The sequence below is a fragment of the Sturnira hondurensis genome, unplaced genomic scaffold (genome assembly GCF_014824575.4).
Source record: "Sturnira hondurensis isolate 20B ecotype Veracruz unplaced genomic scaffold, ASM1482457v3 Scaffold0012488, whole genome shotgun sequence".
Classification (NCBI taxonomy): domain Eukaryota; kingdom Metazoa; phylum Chordata; class Mammalia; order Chiroptera; family Phyllostomidae; genus Sturnira; species Sturnira hondurensis.
In genome coordinates this window covers 3,754,385-3,774,638 of record NW_028085119.1, presented here as the reverse complement: position 1 = coordinate 3,774,638, position 20,254 = coordinate 3,754,385, and the positions used below count along the sequence as shown (strand labels likewise).

At 36.6% G+C, this 20,254-nt stretch overlaps 1 protein-coding gene and 1 long non-coding RNA gene across 4 annotated transcripts in view; one reads left to right on the top strand and one right to left on the bottom strand.

Annotated features, from left to right (window-relative positions):
• Positions 1-20,254, bottom strand: part of SLC39A12 (solute carrier family 39 member 12) — a 64,811-nt gene that overhangs the window by 3,470 nt on the left and 41,087 nt on the right. For all 3 annotated transcript variants that reach the window (XM_037060787.1, XM_037060786.1, XM_037060788.1), the window contains 2 exons: positions 16,176-16,334; positions 14,387-14,574 (listed from right to left, as the gene is read on the bottom strand). In XM_037060787.1, the coding sequence (XP_036916682.1) occupies positions 14,387-14,574; positions 16,176-16,334 (347 nt within the window). The remainder of the gene's footprint in view (positions 1-14,386; positions 14,575-16,175; positions 16,335-20,254) is intronic.
• LOC118997149 (uncharacterized) lies at positions 1,818-18,787 on the top strand. The gene is made up of 3 exons (XR_005068622.1): positions 1,818-1,898; positions 4,409-4,412; positions 18,775-18,787. It is a non-coding gene; the product is annotated as an uncharacterized LOC118997149 (long non-coding RNA).

Genomic DNA, 20,254 nt, shown 5'->3' with positions numbered 1-20,254 from the left:
TTTTTACATTTCAGTCAGAGAATTCTGAAGGAAAATATAAGTCTAGATAAATTAAGTGTATATATTCATATTTTATTTTTTCTTTTTAAAAAATTCCCTATAGGAGTTTAAGAAACACCTCTGCCTTTCAAGAGAGAAGAGTTCCCTTTTGCTCCAGGGCAATTATTCCTGTATTAAACAATTTTGCTGATCTTGATTTCTACCCTAAGACAAGAGAGGGTGAAATGATAGAGTATGTTGACATTGATGTAAAAGGTCAGAAAAAAAAAGAGAAGAAATGTTAGCAAAATAGCCTTGCCCAAAGATAGAACTAAGAGAAATGTTCTTGAGATTTCTGCCAGAAAGTTGGAAACCTTGAAGTAAAAAGTAACTTCCTTTTTATACCTCCATGCTTAGCAAGTTCCCCTACTCAAATCAGCAGATGCCAAGGCATGACAGTCAAGAAGTTGGAGCATTCTGGGAAAAATCTTTATCCAAAATGTAACCCCTTAACATGCCATTAAGTTCTTTCCTCCAATTTTCAATCAGGTGCAAGAAAGAAATTTCCTGAGAGGCACCTGAGGTCCACGTATTGATTGTGACTTGGCTGCAGATGATAATGGTCCCTGCAAGTTCTAGTAACTAACTGAGAAGTAATATAGCGGTCAACTGCTAATCAGGGTTTCTGAACATTTTAGAAAGTGATATTAAGTAAATGTTTTAAACTTACATCCGTCCCCATACCTGAAGCTTTAAAATGAATGCTCCCAGAGAATGTTAGAACACACCAGGAAAGAAAGCAGATGAATACTAACATCATTCAATACGTAATAATTCTATACTAGGGAGGACTCATCGCAGAGAAGAAAGGTCTATAAAACATCTGCAACTAAGCTTTTGTCTCTCCTTCTTGTACTTCTGAACTTCAGACTCTTCCACCTTCTTTGTTAATTTCTACCTGTAATCTGGAACTGATTTCTTACCAGTGATATTAAAGACCTGTTACTGGATATTTCAACATTTACCTTAAGTATGGTTCATGAATGTGAATGCTGAAATAGAAAGCTCAGCATTCATTTCTTCTAAAATACACAAAATTTCAAAGGCCTGTCATGATTAAAAAGCTACAGTTCAAATGTAAAAATTTAATACTCATTTATTGAAAACATTGGGTCATGCCTCTGGTAAAGGTAAAATTATAATGTGAATATTTTTCTCTCAGGAAAGTGTAGATTTTGGCATCCTCAACCTTCAAGAGAAATGGTTTTCTTTTCCATTCACGAAGCTCACTTGACAACTGATTTATGCCACGTTCCTCCCTTCAGAAGGACCCTGGGGTCTACTGTGCATAGGGGTGAGGTGTACATTTGCATTTGATAAGTAGAACCATGCTTGTCCCTAAAAAATATGATGAGAAAAAAAACACTTATTTTGTAGGACACTCTAATTATGCTTAGTTAGGGACACCCCTTCCATGAGCTGCTCTAACTCTGTCACGTGTGTAAATGCCTTAATTTTAACCTTGCAAAAGACACACAGCTGAGAAAAAATGGAAACTTGCTCACAAGAGTCACCATTTGGCTTGCAAATCTGCAATTATCTGTTTGCATTTGCAAACTGTCCACTTAGAAGTTAATGTAAAAGACTTCTCTTTTCAAGTGTGGCATAAGATTAGAATTCTGCCACTACATCCTAACAACAAGTAAAAAGCTGGTCAAACTGGAAAAGGAACAACTCTCCTTAGCTATGTCGCAGAAGTGAGGTTGTAGGGCCTGCTGCCAGCCCAGAACAGTGGAGAGGAAGAAGGCAGAGACAGAGAATAGCACTAACTACAGCAGAATTTCTCCCAAATTAACGTCAGACAGCAAAACACAGATTCAGGAAGCTCAGAGAACACCAAGCGGGATAAATACGAAAACGTTGCATACAAGTGTATCACTTTCAAACTTCAGAAAATCAAAGCTATTTTAAAAATCTTGAAATAAGCCAGAGGGAAAAATATCTTATAGGAGCAAGGACAATAATTATGTCTAAATTCTCCTTAGAAACTACACCAGCAGAAAGACTAAAGTGAGATAGTTAAGAACCACCAACCTAGAATTATGTACCTCCAAATGATCCTTCAAAAGTGAAGAGGAACTAAAGACTTTCTCAGACAAACAAAAATTGAGGAAAATTGTTGCCAGTAGACCATCCTGGCAAAAAATGGTAAAGGAAGTTTTACAGAGAGAAGAAAATAATACAGCTCACAAACTGGGATCTACATGAAGAAGGACGAGAATCAGAAAATGAATAAATAGAAGCTTTTGTTGTCTTCCTCTTAATTGAATTGGCAAATTTCTTCAAAAGAATAGCAACAATGAATTTGATGTATGCTCGTGTGTGTGCACACCTACGCTGAGTGAAATCAATGGCAGCGATGAAACAAGGAATAGAAAGGATGAATCTGGAATGTTTTCTTATTCCAAGGTACCTGCATTACCCATGAAACAGTAGAGTGTTATATGAAAGTGGTTTGGGACTAGTTGTGTGTATACCAAAAACCCTAGGGCAACTACTTAAAAAACAAAAAAGGGAAATATAATTAATACACTAGGAGAACACTCAAAATGGAAAAATATAAAATGCTCAATTAAAACTACAAGGCAGGAAAAGTGAAGAAGATGAAATTAGCAACAAAGAATACAGGAAAAATTAGAAAACAGTAACAAAAATGGCAGATATTTATACAACTATATCAGTAATCACTCTAAATGTCAATGGTCTAAATATACCAATTAAAAGACAGACATTTTTTAGAGTGGATAAAAAATAACATCTACCTATATGCTGTCTACAAGAAACCTATTTTAAATATAAAGACACATGTATATTAAAAGTAAAGGGATGGAGGAAAATCTATCACATTGACACCAATCCAAAGTAACTGAGGGTAGATATTAATTTCCAACAGAGCAGCTTCAGAGCAAAGAAAGTTATCACAGATAAAGATGGACATTAGATAAGGATAAAAGACTCAATTCTCCAATAATCTTTAATGTATATTTTCTAACAACAAAGTGTCAAAATATAGAAGATAAAACTAACAGAACTGTGAAGAGAATTAGATGGATCTACTATCATAGTTGGAGACTTTGACACATCTCTGTTAAAAATGGACAGACCCAGAAGACAAAAAATCAATACATCACAGTTGAACTACAGAGCATCATCGATCAACTGTGTATAATTGACATATACAAACTACTTCAGGCAATAACAGCATAATTAACATTCTTCTCAAGCTCATACAAAACAGTCACCTAGACAGACCACAGTGTGGCCATAAGGTGCACTTTGACAAATTCAAAAGAACAGAAATTGTACAATGTCCTCTCTCAGATAACAGTGGAATAAAACTAAAATTCAAAGACAGAAAGACAGTTGGAAAGTCCCAAATACATAGAGATTAAACAGCATCATTCTAAATAATACAGGATCAAAAACTAAAATTTAAAATATTTTGAACTAGCCCTGGCTGGTGTAGCTCAGTTAATTGAATATTGACCTTCAAACCAAAGGGTTGGTGGTGGGATTCCCAGTCAGGGTGGATGCCTGGGTTGCCAGATCCCCAGTAGGGAGCATGCAAGAGGCAACCACACATTGATGTTTCCCTCTCTTTATCCCTCCCTTCCCCTCTCTCTAAAAATAAATAAATAAATGAAAGCTTTGCTGGATAGAGGAATCTTGGATGTAGGTCTATGGATTTCATGACTTGGAATACTTCTTTCCAGCCCCTTCTTGCCTGTAAGGTATCTTTTGAGAAATCAGCTGACAGTCTGATGGGAGCTCCTTTGTAGGTGACTGTCCCCTTATCTCTTGCTGCTTCTAGAATTCTCTCCTACATTTTAATCTTGGGTAATGTAATTATGATGTGCCTTGGTGTGTACTTCCTTGGGTCCAATTTCTTTGGGACTCTCTGAGCTTCCTGGACTTCCTGGAAGTCTATTTCCTTTGCCAGATTGGTGAAGTTCTCCTTTATTATTTGTTCAGATAAGTTTTTCACTTGTTGCTCTTCCTTTTCCCCTTCTGATACCCCTATAATTTGGATATTTAGAATGGAAGGGCAGATAAAGGGCTTCTCAGATAAGATCAAGTTCAAGGAGTTCATCACCACCAAGCCCTTATTATATGAGATGTTAAAGGGACTTATCTAAGAAAAAGAAGATAAAAAAGATGAACAGTGAAAGGACAGCAAACTCACAGTTATTAACAACCACACCTAAAACAAAAGCAAACTAAGAGGACAGCTAGATCAGGAGAGGAACCATAGAAATGGAGATCACATGGAGGGTTAGCAACAGAGGAGTGGAAGGAGGAGAAGGGGGAAAAGGTACAAAGAATAAGAAGCATAGATGATGGGGAGAAAATAGACAGGGGGGAGGGCAAGAGTAGTATGGGAAATGTAGAATCTAAAGAACTTGTGACACATGGACATGAACTAAAGGGGGGGATGGTGGGGGAGGGGTGTGCAGGGTGGAGGGAATGAGGGGGGAAATGGGACAACTATAATGGCATAATCAATAGAATGTATTTTTTAAAAAGAAAAATAAATAAATAAAATAATTGAAAATGAAGATGCAATTAATAAACTTTGGGAGAAGCAGGAAATTATTATTTAGAGGGAAATAGTAGGAAAAAAAGAAAGATCCAGAATCAATAGTCTAAGCTACCACCTCAGGAAACTAGAAGAAGAATAGAAAATTAAATCCTAAGTGAAAAGAAAAAAAATTAAAGGAGAAATCAACAAAATTGAAAACAGTAAGTCAATAAAACCAAACCTTGATTCTGTGAAAATATCAATGAACTCAATATGCTTCTACCCAGGCTAACTAAGGAAAAAAAAACAAAAGACACAAATTACTTATATCAGAAATAAAAGTGGAGACATCATTACAAATTCCATGGAAAATAAAACATAATAAAAACAGTTATAAAAAACTCAAATTTATTATCACAAATTTGATAATCAATTCTTTCAAAGACACAAACTGCCAAAACTCACAGAAGAACAAGTAGACAATCTGAATAGGCCTGTATCTATAAAAGACATTTAATAACCGTTCAAAACAGATAGCAGCAGGCACAGATGTATTCACCAGTAAATTCTACCAAACATTTAAGGAAGAATTTGTGCCAATTTCCTAAAATCTTTCAGAAAATAGAAGCAGAGGAATACTTTCTAACTCTCGAATACATTCTATGAGGCCAGGTTTGTCTGAATACCAAAACTAGACAAAGACATTATAAGAAAAGAAAACTACAGACCAGTCTCTCTTGTGAACAGAATTCAAAATAGTACCACATTGCATTAAAAAAAGTATAAAAATGATATAGCACAACCAAGTGGGATTTATGGCAGGTATACAAGGCTGATTCAACATTTAAACATCACTTAATATAATCTACAACACCAACAAGCTAAAGAAGGAAAAGCACATAATCACATCAATAAATGCGTAAAATGCATTGACAAAATCCAATACACATCATGATAAAACCTCACAGAAAACTAGGGATAGAAAATTCCTCAGATTCATGGAGAAGAAGGGAAAGAAGGGAAGGAAAGGGGAGGGGAGGGAAGAGGAGAAAGGGAAAGGAAAGACCAAGGGGGTAGAAGGGAGGGGAAAGGAATACAGAAGAAAAGAATCAAAAGAGGAGAAAAGGAAATAAAAGGTACACACTATGGGAAAGAAATAAAACTGTCTTTACTTGTAGTTGACAGGATCATTTCTATAGAAAATCCAAAAGTATCACAAAAAGCCCCTGGAACTAATAAATGCTTATATCAAGGTTGGAGGAGAAAAGATTAACATACAAAAGTCTTACATTAGCAACAAAAATTAAACATTTAGATGTAAATCTAACAAAATAGGCACAAGATCTATATGAGGAAACTACAAAACTCTAATGACTGCTATCAAGGAAAAACAAAATAAATGGAGAAAACCATGTTCATGGATATGACTCAATATTGTCAAAATGCCAGTTTTTCTATAGATTAAAACAATGCCAAGCAAAGTCCTACCAATTTTTCCATGGATATAAAAAAACTGATTCTAAAGTTTACACAGAGATGCAAAAGACCCAGAATACCCAACGTAATGTTGTAGGAGAAGAAAAACATTGGAAAATTGACACCATTCAACTTCAAGACTCACTGTAATGCTACAGTAACTGGCAGTGTGTTATTGTGAAGGAATAAACATATCATTGTAACAGAATGGAGAGGCCAGAAATAGGCCCACAAAAAATATAATCAGCAGATCTTTGACAAAGGTGCAAAAGTAATAAAATGGAACAAAAACAGTCTCTTCAATACATGGTGCTGGGATTTCTGGACATCTACATGCAGAGGGGAGGGAGAGAGAATTTTTACACTGACCTTGGTTATTCGTTTTGACAGCAATGTAAAGGGGGATGTTAGAGTGTTTTCTTTTCAGTTATCATATTTTATTATTAATGCTAAGACCTTCAACATAGATAGAGGTAATCACTCAACAATATCCTGAAACTGGATGTCTTACTCCTGTTGACACAGGGCCTGTTTTGAATTTAGGCCTTTTTAAATTAGCAGTTAAGAACAACTTAATATATATAGAATTCTTAATTTTTCTTATCTAGCAAGAAAGCAAAGACTACAGGTCTCGATGTACCTGGAGTGGCCAAACTAGAGGCTTATTTTAAAATTATGTATTAAAATTCATTATTAGATATTTTGTTAAATATGCAAATATGCTGTTTTTCATGAAGAGGTATGCAGCAGAAGATAAATGACATTTTCTTTTTTGAAAACTGAGTTATAAGACAAAAACCACATCATGGTAATTCCCAATTAGGAGAGACAAAAATGTTACCTGCTTTTCACTTGTACCTAACATTTCACCTCACTATTTTTTCCTTAGGTAAAGCGATTCAGCCAGAAAAATTGTTACTTGTTTAGCTTAGCAAAGATAGCCATGGGCACCTTTAACATTTTCCTAAGAAATGGATTGCTTTAGAAGACATATATATGTGTGTGTATGTGTGTGTGTGTGTGTGTGTGTGTGTGTGTGTGTGTGTGTGTGTCTGTATACACACACAAGAGTGATTTGGGAGACTAGCTACAAGAAAAAAAACATTAGTAGAAAAATACAAAAATAATTAAATAAAAAAGTTGGAAAAGAAAAATACAAACATTTCTGTCAGTCAGTGTGTAGAGAAAGAGAATAGAAATCTTTCAAAATTGTTGGTAGGAATGGTTTACCCTTCTCGTTCCTGTGAAGAAATAATTGTGAATGTTAAATTATATTAATTTTGCTGCCTGAAATGGTTTTTAGATGCTTGTCATTTGTTTCACAGCAAAAGAGTGTTATAAATGATGTCAGCTGCATTCACTGATTTTTAAATATATGTTGAAAGCAAATACATATATCAAGGTTATTTTACATGTATTTTTCAAAGAAATATCCCCTTTCTATGGATGGATATTGTTTAAAGGATATTACACCTACATGTTGCCAAACTACCAAGAAATTATGGCTTACCAGTTTTTTGCATGGAGAAAGGACTTGTTTGTAAGAGCCAACTTGGTGATTATAGATTATTGGCTTAATTGCATTGGATTTATCTAGATTTCTCTGGGAAAGACTCAATCAAACAAAAAATTAGAAGACAGAATAGATAATGTGGAGGAGGACTAGAATCAATATCCTAAAAGTATAGATTCTGTTTTTGCTTAATTTTACAGTGCGGCGATTACAAGGTGAAGCCTAATTAGAAAGGTAGCTGCTTGTCAATCAATTTACATTCTTTTCACCCAATTCTCTATCTTGAAGCTGTTACATTTACTGAACTAAAATCATTATAGGGAAGCCAATACCTACTTTTTATCTAGACTATTGATAATCTTATCTATTGACTGGGCATTATATTTAAATCTTATTTGTGGGTGTTTGGGTATATTTTAAAAGCAAGGGATCTTAAGTTCAAATTCAAAATACTCTTTACCCTTTCGAACAAAAAAATTATCTGGAAATTGAAAAATGCTCCAGGCAAAGTCTGGCTGAGATTTTACTTTTAGGAAACTCTTCCCACAAGAGAGTAGATAAGCAAATTTCTCTAAGTGACTGCTCTTCCATCTTGCTGATTCTGCCCCCTTTATTATATAAGCAAAATCATGATTGAAGGAACATCAGTAACAGTCTTGATGAGGAACAGAATTTTTAAAAGAGTGTCCTCAGAAAAATGAGAGAAGGGGAAAAGGCATTGGGAGAACTTTGTGGTGGTGAAGGCAGGAAATAATATTCTCAACTAATTTGCCTTGATCTACCAGACAGAGGGGGCACCTGAATTTGGGGGTGTTTTATTTTGTTTTGCTCGAATTAGTGAGGCACTTCCTTCCCCACGACCTGCCTCTCTGAGGCACAGCTCCTCTGCTGTCATCTTGAGTGTTAATAACATACTGGATCCTGGGCAGTCATCCTGGTCCTCAGTTCTAGGGACATCTTCAGTTACATTCTTAGTGAGAGCTCTTTGAAGTCTGTGGGCCTGTTGCTATGGAAACAGTTTCCAGGGTCTAAGACTTTAGCAACACTGCCTAAAGGTTTGAAACTTGTTTCAGATCCAAAATAAACCTTTTCTTGGCATAACCTATTTATATTTCTAATAAATTAATTTATTCTTTATGCTATAAATCACATTGTTAAAGATAAAGCCTCACTTATCAAACTCTTCAAGAAAGCAATACTTTCAGATCTTGTCTTTGAGAAATTTTGTAAAAGTTAAAGAAGGTGGAGCTAAAAAATCCTCTTGACTTTCATTCTGAGAAGTTTCTTACAAGGGACTTTGATTCGCAGAATAAGATGATCCTGCTTAGATAGCTGCCTCTGTTTCCAAGTGCATCTAAATCAAGTAGCACAGTGACATATATTCATCTTCTATGCTTCTGTTAACAAATCACCACAACCTGGGGGCTTAAAACAATACACATTGACCTTTCAGGGTCACCACCCTAAAATGAATGTGTCAGCAGGCCTGCTCTCCATTCTGGAGCCCTGGAGAGAATCTGTTTCCTTGCATTTTCCAGCTTCTAGAGGCTGCCTGCACTCCTTGCCTCCCGGACCCCTGCCTCCATCTTTAAAGTCTGCAATGGCAAATCTCTCCGACCCTACTTCTGTTAACACATCTCCTTCTATGACTTCAGGAAGAAGGTTTTCCGGTTTTAAGGGCTCCTGTAATTAGATTGGGACCACAGACTATCAAGGATAATCTCCCCATCTCAAGGTCCTAAATCTTAATCACATCTGCAAGGTCCCAATGGACATGTAAAATAAGATCGCCCTGGATTCCCAAGCTTAAGAAGTATAAGTCTTTGGGTATGGGATGTGTCATTACAGATAGAGGGAACAAATCTCATAAAATCTTTGGAGCAAACTGGGGACTATGTAAAAGACAGCAAACAAATATAATTAAGAGAAAGTAGAAAAACAAGATAAATGGATACAAACCTATCCATCACAGGGATTACTAATCGCATTGGACCCACTTCTGTTAAATGACAGTTCAAAATTCTATCAAGGCACCACCACTGACTTCCACAAATACATGGAAGATAAAAGGATGGAAAAGATATTCTGTGCAAACAGTGAGCAGGAAAGCTGAGGTGACTCTATTAACACCAGGCAAAGAAGGCTTCAAGACGAGGAGGTAGGCCTGAGATAAAGAGGAATCTTTTAGCATGATAAAAATATCGATCCATCAAGAGGACATAACATTCCTAAATATGCATGCATTTAATAAAAGAAATTCAAGCACATGAAGCAAAGTGGAAAGAACAAAATATACAAATCATGGATATAGGTTTATATTTTAACATACCTTCCTCAATAATTATTACCAGAACAAGTGGAGATAAAAATCAGTGCAGAATTTGGAAATATGAATAACACTATTGGCAAGCCTGATAGTCACAGAACCCCACCACCAACACACTCCACTCAAATACTTTCCCAATGCACAAGGGGCCACTCACCAGGACAGACAATATGCTGGGCCAGAGAACAAGTCTCAAAAGTTTCAAAAGTAAATATAAAGTATATTCTTTGACTATGAAAGAATTAAAGCAAAAAGATATTTAGAAAGATTTCAAATATTGAGAAATTAAGCAACATACTTCTATATAACATATGGCTCAAAAAATTACATGGAAAATTAAAACTACTTCAAAATAGTATTGAAAACACAACAAAATAAAATATATGGGACTCAGCTAAAGCAGTGCTAGAAAGAACTTTATAACTTTAAATGCTTAATTTAGAAAAGAAGAAAGATTTAAAGTCAATGATATATCATTCTACCACTTAAAGTAAAAAAAATTAACAGAAAATTAAATACAAAGTGAGCAGAAGGAAGAAAACAAGAGATAAGAGCATAAATAATAGAGAAAATCATCAAGCCATGGTCATCAATCACTGCCAGTTTCTTGTGGAATTTGTGCTTCCTGTTCATGCAAACTTTAGCACTGTCAGACCACATTTTTCTTGAAGAGAATACACCAGAGAATATTTCCACTGAACTTGAAGCTGTTACTACCACCTGGTCACTTGAGTTCCTGATACAATGAATGAACCAAGTGGAGAAAACTTACAGTGTTAGTAGAAGTGATTGTCACTGGTTATCATGGGAACCAGGGTTATTGCTACACAATGGAGTAAGCAAGGAACATATCCAGAAGCCTGGGGATTCCTTGAAGTATCTCTTGGTGCTTCTACGCCTATTGACAATGGTTACCAGGCAACTGCAGGAAACATGTCCTGACAAGCTCACAGCAGATCTCTCTGTGCACCCTGAGTTGCTTTAGTTGGAAAGAAAGCCAGGCCAGCCAAAGCGTTGCCTTCGGATGAGGGGAATCAAGATTGGGTGCTACTGGAGAGAGCTGATGAATATCAAATACGGCCTCAAGACCTCAGGGTTTGGAGCTGGTTCCACTATTTTGTATAAAGTCTTCGAGGAGTTTTGCGTGGCTACCACCATGATAGATGGGACTTATAAGGAGAACATTTGCATATTTGAGTGGTGGACAGGGTCAGCTGTCCATGGACTTTACTATCATGCTATTTTATATTCTGTCAGCCCCATCTCTTACCCTAGACACATTTGCAGAGACCAGTTCCAAGAAGGTGTTGCATAGAGCCTTGCTTCAGGGCCACACTGCATTCCTCTTTCTCTTGCCCTGGGTTTCTCTGACATCATGGTAGGCAACCGCCATGGGAACTCCCTCGGCACTCAAGCATGTATAACCTGAGAGTATATGGAATAATGCTTGTGGGGCCAGCTTTGAATAATGGGGACAGGAGCCCCCTCAGAAAGTCCTATGTTAGATTCTCCCAAGAGTGGTGATCAATTTAATAAAAACACATTATTTTTTTAACTTAAAATTTTTTTAAATTTATTTTTAGAGGGGACGGGAGGGAGAGAAACAGCAATGTATGGTTACTTCTTGCACACCCCTACTGAGGGCTTGACCCACAACCTAGGCATGTGACCTGACTGAGAATTGAGCCAGCCACCTTTCGGTTTGCAGGCAGGTGCTCAATCCAGTGAGCCACACCAGCCAGGGAAAAACACGTTTTATTGACTTTTTATCCTTCTCTGTTTTACCTGATCTGCCCTCAGTCCTGCTCCCTGGGCTCACCTCCCAAATGAATTACCTTCATTCAAGCCTTTGTCTTAGCTTCTGCTTAGAGAAAACCTAGTCTAGGACACTGATCTTTATAAACAGAATGAATTTCCTCTGGCCACCCAGAGCTCCATTCATTCTTAACTTTCTTTAGAAACCCTTCAATGCAACTGGAAGTTAGCGTGCTTGGATAAGGCAATACCACTTTGGCAGATTTCCAGAAGACGTTCTTCCTTGTTGATTTCATTGCTAATGGTCTCATTTTTGCCCCTAGTTCTTTTTCTTGTAGGACTTTGAAATAACACACCCAATTTCTTTGAAACAAATGAGGAAAGCAAAGATCTAGCTAATCTTTCCACATTAACCCTGCTGGTGAATTTCCAGGGTTTAGTAAATAACCCATGTATGAAAGTATTCCCCGTTTCCCTTTCATTGTTGTCATTTATTTTCTTTGCTATTTACAGAGTCATGAAACCTTGTTTTCTTTCCTTCAGATGCAAAAGACTATTTTCTTTGGCACAGGCCCAGAGTACAGCAAAGGTTAAATTTGCTGCTGTGTGAAAGAGTCGAATTTGTTTAGAAGTTACGCAAAAGGCCGTGAGAGCAGGCGACCTGGATTGTAGGAAGTGGCCCCAGGAAACTCGGAGTATTTCATTTTCTGTCTTTTGGCCAAAATGCTGCTTGTCCCCAGACCAATAGTAATTTTCAATAAGGTCAAGATTTATTCTAGTTGGAATCTCAGAGGATACCAGACATATTGCTTTCTTACAAGCAATGTCTTACCCTTACAAAATCAGGAGGAGAAACACTGAGGAGAAAATGACGTATTTAGCTCAGGGTTCTCTATGACAAATGGCTCTGAACAACCTTCTCAGGTCAATCTCAGGAGAATGGTCTCTCTGGCAAAGAAAAAGAACTGACTACACACATGCACATCCATCATACTTGAAGAGAGATTCAGACTATGTAAAACATAAACAAATAAACAAGTGAACTTCAAAAGAATACAGCAACTTCCCCCAACTGACTCATGAAGAGAAATTAGAAAGCTAAAAATCAGGAGGTTCAAGAGTGAATGTGAGGACTTGCACAGAGATGCTGTAAACAAAAGGTACCTCCCAACATCCAATGATGGGTGGGCAGTGTGCTTTGGAAGTGACAAAGGCTAGAAATACAGATTTCTCAAACAGGAAGGATCAAAGGATTGGGTATGTTGACCATGGGTTGGGGATTTGGGTTCAGGAAAGGGAGGGGGTAAAATCTGCCCCAATTTTAGCTATCTGCACCATTACGATCAGGAACTTTCCTGAGTATCATAAATAACATGTAAGAACGTGTATAAACATGGAAGTACATTTTGGTGTTTCCTCATCTGTTTGAATCTTATGAGAACTAAGAAAAACAACCAGACACTGGACAGGTAGCTCAACTGGTTAGAGGGTCAGCCCCATATGCCAAAGTTGTGAGGGTTCAATTCCTGGTCAGGGCACACGTAAGAATCAACCAATTAATGCATAAATAGGTGGAACCAGAAATTCCTGTCTGTTTGACTTTCTCTCTCTCTCCTTCCTCTCTCTTTCTCTCAAATCAATAAATTAAAAACAATTAAATACAAACAAGAATAAAGGCAGAAGCATTTACAAAGGAATTTAAAATGGTGGTGTTCACTTGAAATGTTCCTTTATTGAATTTTACTTCAAGAATGCAATATTATTCTAATTCTATCAGCACAGGTTCCTGGCTTCTAGATTTTTTTCTTATGAAACATTCCTTTTTATTTACTTCCAGGACAGTACCTGGATTCTGCCACATCCTTAGCCCATCCCAATGGTCCTGTTCCATATAGTATCTTCAAGCTTGTTTACTTTACTTTCATTCAAGTTGGTTTTCTATTGCTTCTCAGAATTAAATATTTCTTTTGGTAATTTATATCATTTTTATTTACCTTATTCCAACTCATGAGAAGGGATTATCATTATGACTTTCACCTTGAGATATTTAAATTGTAAACAAGTTTAATAGAAAATGACCTTAAATAAACTGGTTTACCTGATGAAGACCAAAATTTAGAAGTCAAAAAAAAGTAAAATTTCCCATGTTTAATTTTTTCATAAGATTATACAGAACAAAACTTGGTGACTAAATTGCCATTGGTGTCAACAAGGACCCCTTTAGGGAATACAGGCCGCAATTCTAAAGACCGCACACTGACAATCTTATGTCGCCACATGGTAACCATCTGGCAATTACAGCATGAAGATAAAATCATTATTTTTAAAAATAAGGTTGTTTAATTAAGTCAAACAGCTATTTAATGCAATTGCAAATTTGGTTGAATAAATTTCCAATGTATAAACAAAATAGCTAGCTGTTCAACCAAACTTGCTATTTTTTATCTAGAGGTTCAGGCATCACATATAGATACAAAGTCAGAACAGAATCAACTAATGATCACTTTTTGGCTATTTTAAAGGTTTCATTCATTCCACTTCAGTTCACTAAAAGGATGTCAATTTTCTGTGTCTCAAATTCTATTTCTTCCTCTTGTAATTTCCTTTCTTAGATTACACAGAATATTTCTTTGATCTTTTATATTGTTATCTATATTGTTCTTTTCCTCTCCCCATCTATCCTTCCATTTGAATGCTTTTTCTCTATTTCACATTCTCAGTGTTTAGAAGAAGATAATGGAAAAGCCACAAAGCTTACCATTTCCACTAAGGATAAATATAAGAACATCCCAGCAGTAACTGTCAGGATCCAATTTTGAACACAAGGATCAGTTGATACTGAGAGGCCAATATACAGTCCTATGAAGGCAGTTAGAGCGCTTATAAAATTCATCAGGATGGCAATTTTAATAGGAAGTCCAGAGCTTAGCAGCACAGCAAAGTCTCCTGAAATTTAAGGAAAGAGAAAATATAATTATCAATTAACTAATGATGGCTTTGGTAGAGTAACATGCTATTAGGTTGTTTCAAATGTCAGCAGCACCTGGGATCAATTTTATAAGTTAAGCTGAAAGGTCAGGTTAGAAACCATTTTCTAGATTTCTCTAGGATTCATAGCTAACTCACTATGCAATTAAGAAGTTACATTTCAAGAGTTCTGTTCCTTTTACTGCTCCCAAAGATAGCATACACAGAGAACTGTGACATACTCTTTAGTGTCTGACGTCCTGTGGTCTTGTGGCATTTTCAGCTTAGATAAACGCAAAATAAGGCATTTGCTATCCCAGGATTTCTAAATCTTTTTCCCTGAAAACCTGTCAAACAAAATCACAAGGTGGTAAACACGATGTGGGATTTTGTTATTTGCTTATGGAAACTGTTTTGGGAAAAGAAAACCACTTAATGTGAGATTTTAAGCTCATTGCCAAAGTTGACTAGGAAAACAAAATTTTTCTTTAGAAAATGTATTAAGATCTTAATGATTTGAAAACATCACATTCACTCCTTTCCCCCAAGAGAAGAATGGCCTATTAATCTGAGACCCTCTATTTCTTAGTTTTGGGGATTGAGACAAGGCTGAAATTCAACAAAGACAGCCTGGGGACTGAGTTTCCTAGTCCCATTATATACCTAGTCTATGAACAGATCTTAACATGTCTTTGCTGGCCTGCCACAGATGGCCACACTCCTCTGAGGATTTACTATAGTAGCTTAAAGCAGGACCATAGGATAAGGCGCCCAAGCCAGGCACATTTCAATGGATTCAGGAAGGACATTCAATAAACTGCTCCAATAGGGATGGGTCAAGGATGAGCTGGCAGTGGGATTTCTGATAACAGACACTAAAGACAGAGGCCAAGCTTGGCCCAAGAGGGCAATGAAGGTCTGAAATGAGAGCAGAAAGAGTGACAGCCAGAGCCCTCTCTCTAGGGTACGTGTGTGCCTGGGGCCAGCCTCTACTATTTCTAAGTCTGTTTCGTTAATGTATATTCTATCTCATCTTGATTTCTGGGAGGCAGGATTTGAATGACAGGGCTATAAAGATTATCCAGATAAAGTCTTATGTGCATCTGCTACCAAAAGCCTGTCATATCAATTTTACAGTTGGCTTTGGATATCTTGCATAAATCCGGTTGGTGAAACCATGGTATGGCTTTAATTTAAACGTTACTTTATCTCATTGACCTGTTTGCTGACATAGTGGGTAAAATTCCCCTCTGAGTGTTTTTCCCACATTTACTATGCAGAATTTAAAATTCTTGCCAAAGCTTTTTAACAGGAAGTTTCTTTAATGACTTTCTCCCATATAGAATTCTCCAGAACAGAAAGAGTCACTTCTGGCCCTGGGAAATATAACTGACTGACTGAATTTTATCCCTAGGTGAAGTAATTTTTGCTAGTTCTCTTCTGCTTTTAAAAATAAACTGTGGAAGAAAAGTAGTCATCTTTTTATCATAGTTTACAAAAGGAAGCCTAGGAAACCATAGCTAGAAGTTATCACGATTTTCTCAACATGCAGAAAACAGTGATTCTACTATCAGACTCACCCATTTCATGTGGAATCTCATGACACAAGATAGCAATTGTTGTGGTTACTCCAGACTCAGGTGAAGACGAGAAGGCTGCTCCTATGACAAGGCCATCTGCCAAGTTATGCAGGCTGTCCCCAACCAGCACCATGATTGCTAACAAGCTAATGGGTTTGCCTAAAAAAATCAGATAAAGGTGTGAGAAGCATGAACAGAGCGCTGTTTCACATAACCCTTCAAACCCGACCAACGTTCTCTCCACCTTCGACTTTCTTCAATTGCTTCAGATTAAGTAACGCCACTGTGCTTCAGCTTTCAAAATAAGTCAGGACTGGAGAGGCAAATATGGTCACCAATAGGCTTGGATGCATGGTCACTGTTTTTTAGTGGATCTGACTAATAATGAGATAAATTGTGCTTGGCATTCACTATCTTATCACCTTGCTGAACCGTGCCCTGCCCCCCTTAAAAAAGGAAAAATAAAAATAGTATTGTTATAACCTCCCAAAATACCAGCAATGACCTTTGTAAAGCATTTTAAGATAATTTAACATCCTCCCTGCATTAAAATGGAGTCTATTTTATAAAACAGTCCCCCCTGAGCCAGGCTGTCCCTAGGGCCAACCTGCAGGCACACACTCTCTGCTAGTGTGTGCCTGGTTGTTGCTAATCACCCTGATGAAGCGCCTCCTTCACTTGCCAGTTGGGACCGCAACAGAGCCACTTCCAACTCTGCTGATCCCAAAGCTAGCTTTGGAACAATCACTTCATGTTCTTATCTTTCTGAAAATAACTTTCATACTAGACAAGCTGGACATTGAACAAAATAAGGAGAAGCTGATTTCATGAGACTCTGTCAATGATATGCATGACCTGATCGGTGAAGAGTCAGTGAACTAATTTAGATAATAATGGGCGTAATTAATAAAATAATTTAGATCATAACTGTATCAAGTTTTTAACATACAGAATTTCTGTGTTCAAAAACTTAGGCTTGTATGTTTGTATAACCAATTATGGAGTTGAATGACTCTACAAAAAGTATTTCAGAGATAACACTTATTCCAACATTAACAACCTAGGTATACCATTTGATAAGAAAAGCCATTCAAATCAATTGCCACAGTCTAAAAATTCATTAACCAATCAGTTGTTCTATACCGTGTGACAGGTCTAAGTAGTAGCTGCTGTTACTGACAGATTTGAACACAGTATTCTAATGATGGTACACTCAAAAACAGGAAGAGGTTGCCTCCTGGTTTCTGATGTGTGGTCTAAGATCACAGGGGGACTGTATTATAGTATGGTTTGCTGTCTTGTATGGGGGGTGTAATTTGATTCATTTCATACCCCACACCATGAAATATATAATTCCAGTCTAGTGAACAGAAGACACACCCTAGACTATTATCCAGGAGATAGCTGTTTTGACTATGTTTCAAAGATTTCTCATGCATTGATTGTGCTTCTAAAATTTAGAACTGTCACTATGAGACTGACTTATATCGTTCTTGTGGTTTACTAATTCTTTCAATTTTTATTCAAAATAAAAAGATTCCAGGCAACAGTCATAAAAACGCAGACTACGTATCAAATTATTGAATTCAGTGAGTTCTTGTTGGCTTTGCCTAAAAGTTCTCAGAATCTAATAACCCTACCAGGTTGCTTAGCTGTTCCTGCCACTTTTCAGAAATAAAACTCTTCTTTGTGAAAGTATAATAAAATGAAATAACTTCAAGTAATACATTGGACAATACTGCAGAATGCAAATAAGTTATAATTTCCACATGCCCACATGTAGTATTGATATTAATAGCTTATATTCAAATGGAAATTTTTTGCCCAAGTTGTACTCTGCTAAGAAACAGTGTGGCCTATGTTTGTTTTATGTTATTCTATTTTCTTTCATTATGGGGTTCTAAATGTCAAATCATGGACATGTAACAAGCCACAAGGCAAATATACATTTTTGCATGTAAGTCACATGGAACACATTGTGCATATTGTTTAAAATAATTGAAAATTATTCAACAGAAGGTAAAACAAGTGTTCGCTGGTAATTTAATATACTCATTACAGAATTATCATTAATATTTACCTTTCCTTATGTATCTGGCAGTCACACTGAGTTCCACATTTCTGAGTTCCCAGGGATTTTCCATGGCAAAACATGGGCTGGACCTTATATCATTTTGCTTTTTGTTTATTTAAATCTCTTTTTAAATAGACTGTGGATAGGATTTTCACATCCTGTCTTTTGAAACACAAGCTGAACTCTACCAATGAGGTAATATGAAACAAGTAATCAAATATCTGAAGCTAATTCAATATGTGCCTGGCAAAAGGACAGTTGAGTAATTGAATTTGGGTTGGTTCACGATTCCCTCTATATGCCAACCTTGATATCTGAAGTGGAAAGCTGTGAAGCCTACAAAATATTGGAATAAGACGATCATTACCCTCTGATCTAGCATCTGCTCCTTGGTCTTAATTTGACTGAGCAGATCATTCTCGCCTTTTGCTTTCTTTCAAAAACAAAAACAAAGAAGAGTCTGTTGTAGGCCTACCAAGTGCCAGGCATTCTAACATGTCTCCTGGAACTGAAGATTTAGAAGAGAAAATTGTACTAGCAATGTCCTGAAAGCAGAATTAGTTGGGCAGACTAGTTTAAATAGTCTGCATATTTTAAATAGACTACATATTTTAAATCAAATAAATTACAGGCATTAATACGTTCAATACATTTAGAAGGATGATTGGTACAATCATGCTTGTTCTTTTTAGCATGTCTACCCCCAACCATGCTGCAGTCTAGAGATAAAGACCATTTTTATTTTTATCCTCTCATGCATCAGTGCCTGAAACAGGGCACATCCTCAAACCTATCTTGAATGACAAAATGTGAGAAAACACATGGATGTGTGCATTAATGAATGGTCACAAAGAAATCATCGATGCATTAACATTTACTTAATTCTTCAATGCTGGGGCTTACTGGCTATATAATCTTGGGCAATGACTTATACTTTCTAACAATTAGTTTCTTTACTTGTATAATTTGAATAATAATTGTTCTTTATTAAGGTGTAGGAAGATTAAATGAGATGATTCATATCTAGAGTTTAGCATTGTGCTTGGCATATAATAATTGTTCAGTAAATGGTAGCTATTTTTATTATTGGGCAATAACTTATTATTGTAGAATGGGAATAATTAATCATAGCTGCTTAACATTACAACACTGAGAAGCATGTACCACAAAAAGGTAATATACATGAGGAAAATGGGGCAAAAATTCAAGAGCAACTGATGAAAACCAAAAGAGACCAAATACAAATAAATAGATAAATCCTTTAAGAACTATTTTCAAGCCCTGGCTGGTGTAGCTCAGTGGATTGAGCACAGGCCTGTGAACCAGAAGATCGCGGTTTGATTCCCAGTCAGGGCACATGCCTGGGTTGCAGGCCAGTTCCCTGCAGGCCAACTCCCAGCAGGGGACGCACGAAAGGCAACCATACATTGATGTTTCTCTCCCTCTCTCCTTCCCCTCTAAAGATAAATAAATAAATAAAATCTTTAAAAAAAGAACTATTTTCGAATATAAGCAAAAAGAAATAAGTTCTTATCCAAAACTAGTAAATTAAATTCGGAAATAGAGAAAGTCATAGAAATAAAAGGTTGGTTGAAAATTATATAAATGAGTTATAAAATAAGGTGTGAATAACAAGCTGCCACTGATTTGAACACCATCTTAAATGGCAATATGAAACATGTGAGATAGACATCTGTGATCAATTTTTAGTAGACAATGATAGAAGACAAAAAAACCCCAATGCTGTCTTCAAATTTCACAGTGACAGGCTTAACCATCTTGTTAGCATGTAAGCATTATTTTTTAAAATATTTTATTTATTTATTTATAGAGAGAGGGAAAAGGAAGGAGAAAGAGAGGGAGAGAAACATCAATGTGTGGTTGCCTCTTACATGGACCAGGCCCACAACCCAAGCATGTGCCCTGACTGGGAATTGAACCACGACCCTTTGGTTTGCAGCCCACGCTCAATCCACTGAGCTACATCAGCCAGGGCGCATGTAAG